Source organism: Dunckerocampus dactyliophorus, chromosome 13 (assembly GCF_027744805.1).
Source record: "Dunckerocampus dactyliophorus isolate RoL2022-P2 chromosome 13, RoL_Ddac_1.1, whole genome shotgun sequence".
Classification (NCBI taxonomy): domain Eukaryota; kingdom Metazoa; phylum Chordata; class Actinopteri; order Syngnathiformes; family Syngnathidae; genus Dunckerocampus; species Dunckerocampus dactyliophorus.
Genome location: NC_072831.1, coordinates 29588025 through 29603052, shown reverse-complemented (window position 1 = coordinate 29603052; position 15028 = coordinate 29588025). Strand labels below are relative to the sequence as shown.

Sequence of the window (15028 nt, the reverse complement as noted above, 5' to 3'; positions counted from 1 at the left end):
TTATTTTCTCTTATTATGTCTACCATATTGGGTGTGTAAAGGTGATTCTTGGGGTATTATTTCATGTCTAGAGGGTTCTAATCATGTTAAAAAGCATATTTAGAAGGTTGTAAACACGTTTTCTATGCTTAATACGTCTATTTTCTCTTATTATATCTATTATATTGGGTAATAGGAGTGTAAAGGTGACTCTTGGGGTATTATTTCATTTCCAGAGGGCTCTAGCAATGTTAAAAAGCATATTTAGAAGGTTGTAAACACGTTTTCTATGCTTAATATGTCTTATTTTCTCTTATGTCTGCTATATTGAGTAATAGGAGTGTAACGGTGACTCTTGGGGTATTATTTCATGTCTAGAGGGCTCTAATAATGTTAAAAGGCATATTTAGAAGGTTGTAAACAGGTTGTCTATGTCGTATGTGTCTTATTTTCTCTTATTATGTCTACTATATTGGGTAATAGGAGTGTAAAGGTGGCTCTTGGGGTATTATTTTATTTCTAGAGGGCTCGAATAATGTTAAAAAGCATATTTAGAAGGTTGTAAACACGTTTTCTATGCTTAAGATGTCTTATTCTCTTATTTCGTGTTCTATATTGGGTAATAGGAGTGTAAAGGTGACTCTTGGGGTATTATTTGATGTCTACAGGTCTGCAATAATGTTAAAAAGCACATTTAGAAGGTGGTAAACAGGTTTTCTATGCTCTAGGGTTGTAGAAATTCACTGATCACGGTCGGATCTGGCACAAATCAACAAAATATAGACGGCTGAACGGGTTTTTCCAGAAACAATGACGTCACTGATCCGTTGCGGTCACGTGACCAGAAGTGAGCTTTGACAAGCCAACATAATATAACGGACACGACTCACCTTCTGCTATTTTGTCATCTTGTTCTCTAAAATGACTTGTGGAAGTAATTCCATTTATTCCACTTCATCCTAAGTCGAGACGCCCTTGGAAAGCGAACCACAGACGTGTGGTTCCGTCTGCGTGTCTGCACACAGCGCCACACGTACGTGTGCTTGTGTAGTCCATCATTTCCACCCAGTGATCCGTCCCCATCTGGATGCAACTGTTTACTAATCCGGCACAGCGTGGACGCACTTTTTTTCAACCCACCAAAAAAAAATATATATCGGTACCATTCCCGTGTGGACAGGTCCTCAATCTTGCGAGATCTTGTGGCACGAGATCTTGTAACACGCCAAGAGTACAGAATAACACTTTCTGTTGACACACACACACACACACACACACACACACACACATACACACACATCCACTCACAGCTCATTAGCATTAAAGCTACAGACACACAAAGCAGCATGTTGGCACTAGGGGTTGCTAAAAGACACAGGACCCAAGTGTTCATTTCACTGTCGTTTATTTGCACTCAAAATGTGAGAAAACCCAGCGAGAAGGGAAGAAACAGGAAGATACAAAGTGACAACGATGTTCAGCACCAGTGTGTTTTGTTTTTCTTAACCAAGAATAAAATTGCAATAAGACAGCACGTCTTCTTCACATGATCAAACAGTGGATCCCTGCGGTAAAACAGTGCTTGGACACAAGAAAAGTAAGAAAAACACAAAGAGTATGAGGAGAACCTGGTCATAAATGATCAGTGCCACATGAAGACCAGACTGTAAGACCCCCCCCCGAAGATCCCTGCTGCTACAACTTCGGTGCCGGTGTTTGTCGCTTTTAAAGTGGATCACCTTTTCATTGTGATATCATACAGTCGGGAGCGGTACACACAGTAAGGATGTGTTTGAGTGAGGAAAAAGGCAGTTTGGGTGAGACTTGGACGGACAGTCCTGACTTTGCCAGCGTGTCGGCCGTGTAGGCGCAACACAAGCCCTTCGCTTTCACACGTCTGCTCCGTGTGGACGAGGCGTTCTAACAGCAGTGGCGGGGGAAATTGCACGACCACAAACTAAAACTTGCAGCGTGTTTTCCTTCAACTGATCAGTCACATGACAGCGCTATTACGTGCGGCCGGTACACAGTGAAGCTAGCGTCATGTACAAAGGCATTTAAGAGTGCAAAATTCAGTGAGGTAAACAAACAGGACTCGCTGTCTTTCGGATAGAAGAGAAGAAGGAGAAATTTGCTCCTGTTTGCTTGATTGGACCGACCGTCTCGTGTCCTAATGTTGATATGACAAAGATGGGCTTTAATGCTTAAGAGTCCTAAGAAACTGGGCTGGGTTGGAAAACATCACCGTTTTACCCCACGTTTAAAAATAAATAAATAAAAATGTCCCCCCGGGACAGATATGTCCTTGGGGTATCCTTCTTTCGCTTCACTTTCACCAAAGCCCGCTGGACCTTCCACCGGGAGGTGCAAGAATCCTGGCTGAGGATCGTTTGGGAATTTTGTCATCAATCTGGGCACCTGGGGGGAAAAGTGCACGTCAGCGCTAGTTCCTCGTCGTTCGACAACTGACGGTGTTGTGTACTGTGTTTACCGGACAGGCTGAAGCTGGACTCCTGGAGGTCCCTCACGCCGCCGTGACGGGTACTGGGACGTGTCGGGGTGTCCAGTTCTGAGGCGCCCACGTCCCTCTTCCCGGCGTTGGCCACCACGACCACGTCGCCCTTGTAGGGTTCCCTCTCCACCCGTTTCGCCACCTGGCACTGGTAGGTGGACATGCCAACACACACACACAAAATACAAGGCTTAGATCTAGGGTGTCCAAAGTGCGGCCCAGGGCCCATTTGCAGCCCGCAGCTCTTATTTTTATTGGCCCCGCATTCTAAAAAGATTTTGCAAAAATGGAAAAATCAGCAGTAATTTTACAAGAATAAAGTCAAAATATTAAGAGGAAAAAGTTGTAATCTAACAAAAAGTATGAAAAATGATGTTATTTTATCAGCATAAAGTTGAACTATGAAAGAAAAATGACATTAAGTTGTAATATTATGAGAAACAAACAAAACAATGAAGAAAGTTGTCATTTTTGGAACATTAGGTTGCGGACAAGAAATTTTATAAGAAGATGAAATAGTTGGAAAAAACAGCTTTAATTTTATGACAGTAAAGTCAAAATATAAAAAAAAGTCATATTCTAAGAAAAAAAGCCTCAATTTTATGAGAATAAATTTGCAAAATAACGAGGAAAAATAACGTCATTTTAGCTGCATAGAGTTGAAACATTAAAGAAAAAAAACATGTTTTTTCTAAAGTTGTACTATTGTGAGGAACAAACTAAACAAAATCAAGTCGAAATTTTGGGCGACATTTATTATTTAAAATAAACATAAATATGTATTTAAAATATTATGGGAATAAAGTTATAATATTATGAGAAGAAAATGTACAAAGATTCTTTAAGAAGAACATTGAAATAGTTGGAAAAAGCCCCCCACCAGAAATGGAAAAAACGGCTATAAAGAAAAAATGAGAATAAAATCATAAAAAAAACTTGTGTTCTAACAAGAACATTTTTTATGATATCAATTTTATGAGAATAAACTCGTAATATTATGAGGAAAAATAATGTAATTTTAGTAGCACAGAGTTTAAATATTAAAGAAAAAAATATGTTAAAAAAGTCTACTATTATGAGAACCAAATGAAACAAAATAAAGTTGTAATTTTGGGGGAAAATGCTATTATATTATGGGAATAAAGTAAAAAAATATTATGGGAATAAAGTCATAATATTACGAGAGAAGAAGAAGAAAGTTGGAACCCCCCCCGTCCACACCATAAATTGAAAAAAAACAGCTGTAATTTCATGAGAATAAAGTGAAAATATTTTTTTAAAGTCACATAAACTCGTAACAATATGAGGAAAAATGTCATTTTAGTTGCACATTATTAAATAAATGGTTTTTTTTTTTTTTTTAAAGTCGTACCAGTAGAAGAAACAAACAAACAAAATTTGGAAGATGTAATTTTGTGGGAAAATGCCATATCATGGGAATACAGTCAAAATATTATGAGAGAAGATTATTTAGGAAAATTTGAAATATCTGGAAAATGAAAAAAAAGAGTGAAGTTGATATTAATAACAGGCTTTTTCACATACGTTTCTGACAAAGCTGAGATGCCGTGTTTTCTTGAAATATATCAAACTTCTTAGCAGTTTTACAAAATATCAAAGTGCTGAAGTGGGAACCTCAACCCGCAACCCTCGCTGGAAACACCTTTGGACAGCCCTGCGGTGTGGCATCGTCCCTTTGTAGGACATACCGCCACTAAAATGTTAGCTGAAATAGTAGAAGTAATGCACTGCTAAACTACTTTTCCCATTACGTCCACCAAAAAGACCTGAACGGCGAATGCACGCTACCTTTTCCCTCTGAACCATCTTCTTGTAAAGGTAGTCCGGGAAGGTCCTCAGTGGACAGAACTTCCCAGAGCCCTCGGCGCACGTGAACATGCCGTTCTCGTAGACCAGCCGGCCCCGGCTGATGGTCACCAAAGGAACGCCGTGACAGCGAAGACCTTCGTAAAGATTCATGTCGCCACCCTGGACCTGGTTTTCCACAGATATGGTCCTGCAGACAAGACAGTCAGTGAGAGAGGCTGATGGACGGTCGGCTAGACGGGGTTTCACGTACTTAGACCCCTCTGGGTCCCAGACCACCACGTCAGCGTCTGCTCCCGGGATGATCCTGCCCTTCCTGGGGTAAAGGTTGTAGATCTTGGCGGCGTTTGAGCTGGTGACGGCCACGAAGCGATTCTCGTCTATCTTGCCTCCGATCTGTAAAGGCGGGCATCCGTTAGGAACCACGTTAGCATCGGCGCTGTCCAACGCCACAGCACGGAGACGCGTACCACTCCTTTCTCCCAGATGACGCTCATGCGGTCCTGGATGCCCGGAACCCCGTGGGGGATCTTTGTGAAGTCATCCTTGCCCATCGCTTTCTGTTTGGTGGTGAACGGGCGGTGGTCGGACTCGAGGACATTGAGAGTGTCGCTGCGAGGAAGCACATGGCAAAGTCACACGAGGACTTGTCTGAAGCTTGTAAACGTCCCCGCAAACGAGATCCTTACTTCCCCAGCAGGCTCATCAGGTAGTTGGGCGTGCTGGGGTCCAGGCGCAGAGGGGGCAGGGTGACGTGCGCCGCAGCTTGGGCCCAGTCCGGGTGGTAGTACTGGCTACCATTCAGAACGGCGTGGGCGGTGCTTGTCTCCCCGTGGACCACCCGACCTGCAGTTACAGTTCCCAACGAGGCAGTGCAAGATGCGTCTTAAATCTGTCAGCAGTGCAGCGGAACCCGTTTATGTCGACGCCTCTCGGACTGGTGGTTGTTGACATAACCGAAACCAAAGCCAGCCATTGCGTGCACGTTTCTGTTGGTGTGTTTTTATTTACTGTAGCTTCCCAGCTGGACCTCACACTTTTTTTCAGTTTGGCAAATCCTGCCACTTATAAATAAAATATACATATGTTTTTTTATGTTAATCCAAAATGACTGACATGAACCAAGGAGTGAACACTGCCATCGACAGCCATGAGAGGGCGCTGTAGGGTGAATCGAATTCAGTGATGCAATCGGGAGCTTGGTGAGTTTGCTCACTAGTACCTTGCTTGTTGGACTTGCTGGCTTGTTATTTGGCTCAGGGGGGTTCCAAGTGCGGCCTGAGGGCTATTTGCAGGAAACAACATTTTTTTTTATTGGCCCGCGGGACATTCTAAAAGTATAATTTAACAAGAAAATGACAAAAAAATTGAGCAAAAAGTGAAATATTTGCAGTAATTTTACAAGAATAAAGTCAAAATATTAAGAGAAAAAAGTTGTAATCTCGTGAGAAAGTCAGAACTTTATGAGAATTTAAAAAATATACATTTTAGTAGCATAAAGTTGAAATATTAAAGTCTTTTAATATTGAAGTCGTAATATTATGAAAACCAAAAAACAATGAACAACCTTGTCATTTTTGGAGAATTAGATTGCGGAAAATGTTAGAATGTTAAGAGAATAAAGTCGAAATATTCTGAGAATAAAGTCATCAGGACAATTTGAAAAAACTGCTGTAATTTTACAAGAATAAAGTCAAAATATTGAGAGAAAAAAATTGTAATCTAAAGATAAAAAGTCATAATTTCAGGAGAATAACCCCCCCCATCATTTTAGCAGCATAAAGTTGAAATATTAAAGAGGTTTTTTTGTCGTAATACTATGAAAAACAAAAAAACAACAAATAAAGTTGTCATTTGTGGAAAATTAGGTTGCGGAAAAAGTTAAAAAGAAAGTTGAAACATTTGTAATACTTTTAAAAAAACTATGGCAAAAATCTGGGGAAAAAGAGCAAACAGTGAAGTTGATATCAATATAATAGTCCAGTGTGATTTGTTTTTTTGTTCCTCACACAGAATAAGATTTTCATTGCATGGTATAACTGCTGTTTTACCATGCACATGACAATAAAACTCTCTTGAGTCTTGAATCTCTTGAATCTTATTCTTATTCTCTTCATGCTTTTATTCTGAAGCCCAACAGGAAGTGACTGTGTAACGAGACACTAGTTATGTGGCTGTTGTGGTTTCAAGCTTCTTAGCCATAATCATGAGGTTGACAGTACTACATGTGTCAACATAAACTAGGGGTGTCCAAAGTGGGGAGCCATTTTTATTGGCCCTCGGCACATTCTAAAAATACAAGAAAGGAAAAAACCCCAGCAAAAATGCAGAAAAGAGCAGTAGCTTTACAAGAACAAAACCAAAATATTAGGAGAGTAAAGTCATAATACTAAGCGGTAGGCCTGTCACGATAATCCATAAAATGATGAATCCAACGATAGAAAAAAACAAGGTCGATAATTTTGATGCCTCGGTAAATTGACACGTGCGACACGTATGTATATATGCCCGTTCCATTTCCAAGTCCCATGACGTGGTAAAAAAAGGGTCGAAATGATCGATTATCGTCGATAATTTATAGCACAATTTGTTACGGTGGCAGAGCTACTAAGAGGAAAAAACAGCATAAAGTTCTCAAAGACTAAAAATATGAGAAACATACAAAACAAAGAAAGTCGCAATTTTCAGAAACCTCGGTTTGGTAAAAGTATTATATGAATATTACATCAAAATATTATGAGAATAAAGACATGATATTAGGAAAACAAAATGTACGAGAAGTTGAAATAGTTGTTAAAAATAAAAAATGCAAAAATTAGCAAAAAAATTCATCACATAATGACAAAAAGTTGACTCATACTAATAATACGCTTGTCACCGATAAAACAAAGCTGATTTTTGCGGGCTGATTTTTCAGTATGCAGCCATCGTTGGGAGAAGTTCGGACAACCCTGACGTAAACTGACCCCTTCTTCGTGGAAATGACCCGTTCAGCTGTCATATTTTACGTCAACATAAGTGGTCCGCCATTCATGTCAATGTGGACGTAAGCGGACAGTCTTTACGAATGTGAAGCGCACGGCGGGCCAGGACGGGATGAGTTGTTCAGCGGACATAAATGGGTTGAATATGCGTCACCTTGCATCTTGGCGGTGGCAACCACGTCCCCGGCCGCCATGCTGGACACGTTGACCAGATAGATGGGGCAGCGAGCCTAAAGGGGGAAAGACAAAAAGCCACATGATAGTTGTGAATAAAATGATGACCTTGTCGCCATCTTTGCGTGCTCGCCTCCTCACCCTGTTGGCGATGGTGATGGCCCTGTGGGTCGCCTCCGCCTCCAGCTGTGAAAGCAGGGATGAGGTCATGCAGTGCAATCAGTGCCGGCGTCACCGGTGCGACAGTAGTTGTATTCCCCGAATGATGTAATCCAATACCCCTGAATGACTTGACCCATTAAGCCACATTCCCACTAAGCGGTCCAGTTTTTGGAAGGAAAACGTCTGATGAATTATCTGGCAGCAACCACAAATCGAGCCCACTAAGGAGCGTGAATAGAAAACATTATTTTGAAAATAAAATATAATGAAATATTTAATTACAGTGGTGTGAAAAAGCGTTTGTTTTGCAGGGTGCAAAACTTAATGATAGGAAGTCGTTAAGCTTTGTGAAGGGAAAGTGGGCGGGAGATGGTCGCTATAGGCTGGATGCTGAAATGGGGGCGGAGGTGATCGGCGTTAAAACGCAAGTATCCTAGTAGTAGTCTAGAAAAGGTTATAAAGCCATTTGTAAAGCTTTGGGACTCCAGCCAACCACAGTGAGAGCCATTATCCACAAATGGCCAAAACATGGAACAGTGGTGAACCTTCGGCCAACCAAAATGACCCCAGGAGCGCAGCGACGACTCATCCAAGAGGTCACAAAAGACACAAAACACTGCAGGCCTCACTTGCCTCAGTTAAGGTCAGAGTTCATGACTCCACCATAAGAAAGACACTGGGCAAAAACAGCCTGCCTGGCAGAGTTCCAAGACCAAAACCACTGCTGAACAAAAACAACATTAAGTCTCGTCTCCATTTTGCCAGAAAACATCTTGATGATCCCCAACACCTTTGGGAAGTACAGTAGTACCTCGCATAACGTAAACCTCCTTTTACATAAATTCCACTGAACGTAAAGAATTTATGTAAAGTTTTTGCTTCGTATTACAGAAGAAATTCCATATAACGTAAAGCGTCAAGTCAGTGCAAGTCTTTTTTTTTTCCAATCATTTTTATTAATGCCTCAAATCGGTGCAAGTTCAGACTAACACTTGGTGACGCCTTCTGACGCATCACGCTCTCATTGGCTGATTTTTGGGGCACCGCCTCCGCTGTCATCTCATTGGTTGAGTTACACAGCACGTACGTGAGTTTGTGTGAGAGACAGGCTTGTCCCTTCAAACTCCTTCCTCTTCGTAGTCCCCCTGAAACTAACTTAAACAATTAAGTTAAGTTACAAATTAACATTTTGCACACAGCATTATCGTGTAGCGCGTGTGCGTTTGTCTGTGAGACCAGCTGACTCTTAGACTCTTTAAGTCGCGTTTCGACTCAGGCTAGTCCTCCTCCTCCTTCCTGCCTCCACTTGCGCTCCTGATCGAGACATCTCGTGAACGGTAGGATTGTTTTTGTTTTTCCGTTTTATTCATTTACAGTAATCTTATTTATTACCTTATTTTATATTGGAATGTTACTCTACTATGTTTATGCTAACATTTTCTTATATCTTCCCACCATATTTGGTGGACTTTGAATATTTTGAAGGGCCAAAGGGGTGAGTTTGGGAAGATCTTGGAACGGATTAGGCTATTTACATGTATTTTACGCTTCGTATAACATAAAGCTTCTCAGAACGGATTATTTACGTTGTAGGGGCGTCTACTGTATACTCAAAAGTTGAACTTTTTGGAAGGTGTGTGTCCTATTACATCATAGCAAGAGTAAAACACGGTGGTGGTAGTGTGATGGTCTTCAGGACCTGGAAGACCTGCTGTGATAAATGGAAGCATGAATTGTGCTGAAGGAGAATGTTGGTGACCTCAAGCTGAAAGCAACTTGGGTTCTGCAGCAGGACAATGATCCAAAACACACCAGCAAGTCCACCTCTGAATGGATGAAGACTTTGGAGTGGTCTAGTCCAAGTCCTGACCTGAATCCTATTGAGATGCTGAGGCATGACCTTCAAAAGGAAAAGCCTCCAATGTGGCTGAATGACAACAATTGTGTAAAATTCCTCCCCAGCACTGGAAGAGACTCATTGCAAGTTATGGCAAACGCTTGATTGCAGTTGTTGCTGCTAAGGGGGGCCAACCACTTATTAGCTTTAGGGGGCCATCACTTTTTCACACAGGGACATGTAGCTTTGGATGTTTTTATCCCTTCAGAATAAAAGGTTTCATGTAAAAAGTGCATCAAGTGTTGAGTTGTGTTGTCGTTGACTAATATTTACATTTGATTGATGATCTGAAACATTGAAGTGTGACAAACATGCAAAAAATAAGAAATCAGGAAGGGCAAACACTTTTACACGCCACTGTAAATATATGTATAGAATATAAAAATAAATATATTAACTAATTTAAAAAAATAATTTCTACATTATACAAAAAGGTTTAATTTAATTAACAAATACAAAATAACATTAAATTATTTTGAAAATAATTTAAATAAAAAATTGAAATCATGTAATATCCCTAACAATATATAAAACTCATATTTGACCTTTTCCAGATGTTTCTGTAAAAATATATATTTTTTAGCAACAACAAAAAGTCATGTTTCTTAGCCGACGGCCAGTTGTTTGCTAACTAGACCAACTTCCAAGCCACTTTTTTAGCAGGTACAAGACGACCCGGGGGAAAAAAATACCTGCCTACCACTTCCTTGTTGACCAATCAACACCTTTGCGTTTGCTATTGCATCATTTTGGTGGCCTTTTGAGGACAGGCTGAGGTGAGGTGTGGCTTAACAACGTGGTCATCGTACCTCTTCGGGCCTGCTGATCTCAATGCCCTCGGGGCCACTGATGCCCAACTCCAACGCCTCCTTGGCACCCTGTGGTTTGCAAAGCCAAGCAGACAGACGTTTAAATGGATTGCTTTTTGGATGCAATGTACACTATTACGCTAACGTGACTTTTTAATATGAATGTGTGCCCCCACAGCCCGCCCGTGTCAAACAGCAGGCTTTGCCACACATCTTCAAACAAAGCCAACCGTCCGTCAGTCAGCTACAGACTGGGAGGAGTTTGCGGCTGGTTTTCGACCAATACGCTTGTTTAAAATTGGTGAAAAAGACTAGAATATGCCAACTGAAATACAAAAGCTCGCGACACATTTCATCACACACCTCGGCCACCAGCTCGCCGTTTTCGGCGTGGACCCTGGCGATGGCGCCGATGTCCTTGCAGTGCTGCAGGACCTGGAAGAGCTCGCTGTCCCTCAGCATGAACATGTCCTTGTAGGCCATGAACATCTGGAAGGAATTCACTCCTTTCTCCCTCACTAGCTTCTCCATCTCGGCGTGTACCTGCAAAAGAGAAAATGAGCTGCAGCAGCGCTAACAGCGGAGTAAAGAATGAGTTCCACTTAAAGGACCAGCACCTTGGGTCCCCACCAAGTGACTCCCACATGCAGCGCATAGTCGCAGCAGGTCTTGGCGTCCGCCGAGCGGCGGCACAGCTCGTACGCATCCAGTAAAGACTCGTTCTTCTCAGGCAGCACGTGCGCCATCACCATGGTGGTGCCGCCGGCTAAAGCAGCCTGGAAAGCATAACAAGAAAACAGCATACACATCTGGAAATGTACTTTACAGCAAAAAAGACAACAATTCAGCATACAAAACATACCGTGTACAAAACAAACGACAACAATGCAGTTTACACATCTGAAAACGTAAGTTATACAACCAAAAAGTTTCATTTCATTAATAATTAACTCATCATACATGAAATAAATATTTTTTTCAATAATTCAAATGAAATAATTAAAAGAAAAAAATGTAAAAATAAACCACACAAAAATTATTAAAAAAAAATAATTTAAATAAAAAAGAACATCTACTGTATATATTACTTATTTAAATTGCATAGCTGACATTTAAAAATGATTAGGTGTTTGTGTACAACTACATGCTTTTACTGCAGCATCTGTCCGCTGACCCTCCAGTGGAGTGGAGTGTTTTGGGAGGGGGGGGGGGTTGGTCTGAGAAGCATTGTCTCCGAGCACAATGCCGTGTGTGTGAAAAGGCCTCGCAGCGATGCCCCAGTGGTAACCATGGTAACCACACTTGTGTTTGTCTCCGGGGACGCCGTGGGGCGTGCGGGGAGGGCAAAGGAGGAAGACGGCGTCGCACAGTGTCTGTCGCCGTCCGTACGGTGACTCCAGCACATCTCCGTCGTGTCGCGCCACTAACGAGGCATCGCGGCGGTCCGTCTCGGTCCGGCAGAAATGTGCCGCGGGTATCTTTGGAGATGGCGACGCAGCAGCTATGCACATCTTAAAAGCATTTTCCCTGATCGATATTTACACGGGAAACTGAGGTGGGAAAAAAACATTTCCTGGCAATTGATCCAGTGCTTTTCTAAAACAGTAGCACTGTTATTCCAGTGCTAACAAATACAGTCGTCCCTTGCGATAACGCCGTTCAATTATCGCTCTATCGCTTTTTTTCAGAAATTCAACCCCTTCAGTAGCGGCCATTTTAGAGCATTTTGATTGATCTTTCAAGGCACACAGAATGTTGTGTTCCATGGCGACATAAACATGGAACCTACCAAAAGAAACATTACACTCCCGTCTGCCATCTGAAAAAAAAAAGTTGGTTTCTACCTTTTTCCGTTCTTTAGCAATCAGCAGTAGAACATAGGGAAGTTTCGGGAAAATATTAGTTCCTGACTAAAAAAGGGAGAAAAACATTTTTTGTGAAAAGACACATTTGAAGCATAACTTTCAATTTGACACAAATAATTTTTTCTCACTTAGTCTTTAATGTCGTTTTTTTTTCCGTCCACGTGATCTCTGCCGAGCTCCTATCGAATGCACTTCTGCCACCTTGTGGCCGTTTTTGTGACTTAAAATTTCTCTCAAGTGAAGTCCATCGGTGGTACATTTTCTTATTATCAGACATGTTTAAGAGCAAGGAACTGGTAGAGCCTAATCTATTTGGCGAGGCTCGCGAGGAGACCGGGAGAGCGAGGAGGACGTGTCAGTTGTCACGTAAAATAAAAAAAAAAAACGTTGATATTTACAAAGTAGAACGCATGTTAATGTGAATCAATATTGTAAAATTTTAAGCACCATTACTTTTTTTACTGCTAGGTAAGTATTAATATTCTCTCCAGCAGAAGCCTTCAGCGACTTTTGCTAACTAGCCGCTTGCTAACCATAATACACTTTTAACATCAAATGAAAACTTGTTTCTTTGTACTCTAAAGTGTTGACACAGCAGTTTTATGCTGATTTCGCTAGTTTCCCTGCTGATGACAGCTTGAATAAGCCATACATTTTTACCTAGCTACATGCTAACCACAATGTTAGCACCGTGGGGTCTCCTAATTTTGACTCAATGTATTTGTTTAAGAAAATTCTCCTCCTGAAGCGCTGCACACTAAAGTCTGCAAGTGTGTCAGTGTGACTCCCATTTGTCGGGTAGACTAGAAATTTCTCACACATTGTGAGTTTTATTTAAGTGCAATTTTTGCTTAGAGACTGACAGTCCATTTTATTTTCATTGGGTTTTTTTGTCTTTGCTTAATTTATTTAGTTTAAAAGCTCTTGACATTCCAATTACAATGCCAAATACTCTTGAGAAAGTAAAGTTGACTGCTTTTGATACATACTCGCATTACTATGACATATAAATAAGGAACAAAATGGGTCTAAAAAAAAAGTCAATACATCAATTATCGACAATAATTTGTAGGCCAATTATCATCCAGCCAAATTTGTGACAGGCCTAATGGCAGGCCTAATGGCCACCATCGAGCACAAAGTCTTTGCAGGGACACAGGCAGAGCGAAGTAAACTCATTGCTGTTCCATCCAAAATGGTGGGGTGCACCCCACTAATACCATTAGTGTTAGCTGCCGTTCATCTCACGACCACGTCATCTATCACCACATTTTCTGAGACTGCGACATTAAGGGACCAACACCAACACGTTGTTAGTCTATTTACTCCCAAATCCAGGCTGTATCCCACTTCTGACACCATTTGTGTTATGCACGTGTTACAGTCAAGACCATATCATCTGAAACCAAGCCAGTCTTGAAACATTAAGGAGTTTAGACTTGAACTGTTTCATCCCAACTGACCTCCAGGTTGTATCCCACTTCTGACATCATCTGTGTTACAGACCAAGTCAAGAGTAATGTGGTAAGGAGCCAAGACGAAACCTTCGGAGGTCTATCTAATCTCAAATCCAGGTTGTAGTCCACGTCTGACATTTGTGTTAGTAAGTGTTACAGTCAACAGGAAAAAGCCAAGATTAGGACTCTAATGAGGCAAGACCAAGTGAAAACCTAGCCTAGACTTTGCTAGTACGTTTCATCACAATAGACCTGCACTGAAATCTGGGTTTGCATGCCACTTCCAACACCATTGCTATATTGCGGTCGAGACCATATAATCTGTGATCAAATCAACACTGAGACGTTAAGGACCTGAGACCAAGTCATGTCCAAGACTTTACAATGGGTCTATTGCATCTCAAATCCGCTTTGCATCCCACTCCTGACACCATGTGTTTTGTTAGTGGTATTGCCAAGCCTACTTCATCTGAGACCTAGTCAAGAGTCAGACTTTAAGGAGACGTGACTAAGTCAAGATCAATACTTGACTTTCATCCCAACAAACACTGAAATCTGGGTTGCATCCCACCTCTGACACCATTTGTGTTCACTAGTGTGACAGTGAAGATGCAAAGTCAAGACTAAGAGGTTAAGGCGCTGAAGCCAAGTCAGGACTGACTTAACTGGTCTCCTGCATCCCAAATCCAGGTTGCATCCCGCTTCAGACACCATGTGTTATGCCAGCGATGAGGGCATCAGGACCACTTCATCTGGGACCAAGAGTAAGACTTTAAGGAACCGAGACTAAGTCAGGACCGACTTTACGGGTTTACTGCATCTTAAATGTACTTTGCATCCCACCTCTGACACCATGTGTTATGTTTGTGTTATTGTCAAGGCCACTTCATCTGAGACCAAGTCAAGACCAACACTTGACTTCCATCCCAACAAACCTACATTGAAATTTGTTGCATCCCACTTCTGACACCATTTATGTCAGTTTGCGTTATCACTGACATCGCTCCAAACCCCCCCCCAGTGGAACCTTCCTCTCCTTACCTTTGTGCCGCTGTAGAAGTCGTCGGCCGTGGTGGCATTCATGAAAGTCTCCTCCAGGTGGACGCTGGTGTCGATGCCCCCCGGGAGCACCAGCTTCCCGGCGGCGTCCACCACTTTGGCGCCGCCGGGGATCATCAGCTCCTTGCCCACCTGCTGGATGATGCCGTTCTCAATGTAGACGTCGGCCTCCTGGGTGCAGTCGTCATTCACCACCTTGCCGCCCTTGATGAGTATGCGCGCCATCGCCGGCGTGCTCGTCGTAGTAGTCATGGCTTTAGCTCTGCGGACGAAGACCCAGAATTACTTTTGTTGACGACTGAT

General features: G+C 41.9%; 1 protein-coding gene across 12 annotated transcripts in view; it reads right to left on the bottom strand.

Moving 5' to 3' along the window:
- Positions 1 to 1384: 1384 nt before the first annotated feature.
- The window catches only part of LOC129192105 (dihydropyrimidinase-related protein 5-like), a 52664-nt gene continuing 39020 nt past the window's right edge, over positions 1385 to 15028 (bottom strand). For all 12 annotated transcript variants that reach the window (XM_054795667.1, XM_054795668.1, XM_054795665.1 and 9 more), the window contains 12 exons: positions 14708 to 14987; positions 10962 to 11120; positions 10708 to 10887; positions 10345 to 10413; positions 7618 to 7662; positions 7457 to 7532; positions 5008 to 5164; positions 4789 to 4930; positions 4572 to 4714; positions 4301 to 4508; positions 2471 to 2639; positions 1385 to 2397 (listed from right to left, as the gene is read on the bottom strand). In XM_054795667.1, coding sequence (XP_054651642.1) covers positions 2312 to 2397; positions 2471 to 2639; positions 4301 to 4508; positions 4572 to 4714; positions 4789 to 4930; positions 5008 to 5164; positions 7457 to 7532; positions 7618 to 7662; positions 10345 to 10413; positions 10708 to 10887; positions 10962 to 11120; positions 14708 to 14987 — 1714 coding nt within the window. In that variant the 3' untranslated portion in view covers positions 1385 to 2311. The remainder of the gene's footprint in view (positions 2398 to 2470; positions 2640 to 4300; positions 4509 to 4571; positions 4715 to 4788; positions 4931 to 5007; positions 5165 to 7456; positions 7533 to 7617; positions 7663 to 10344; positions 10414 to 10707; positions 10888 to 10961; positions 11121 to 14707; positions 14988 to 15028) is intronic.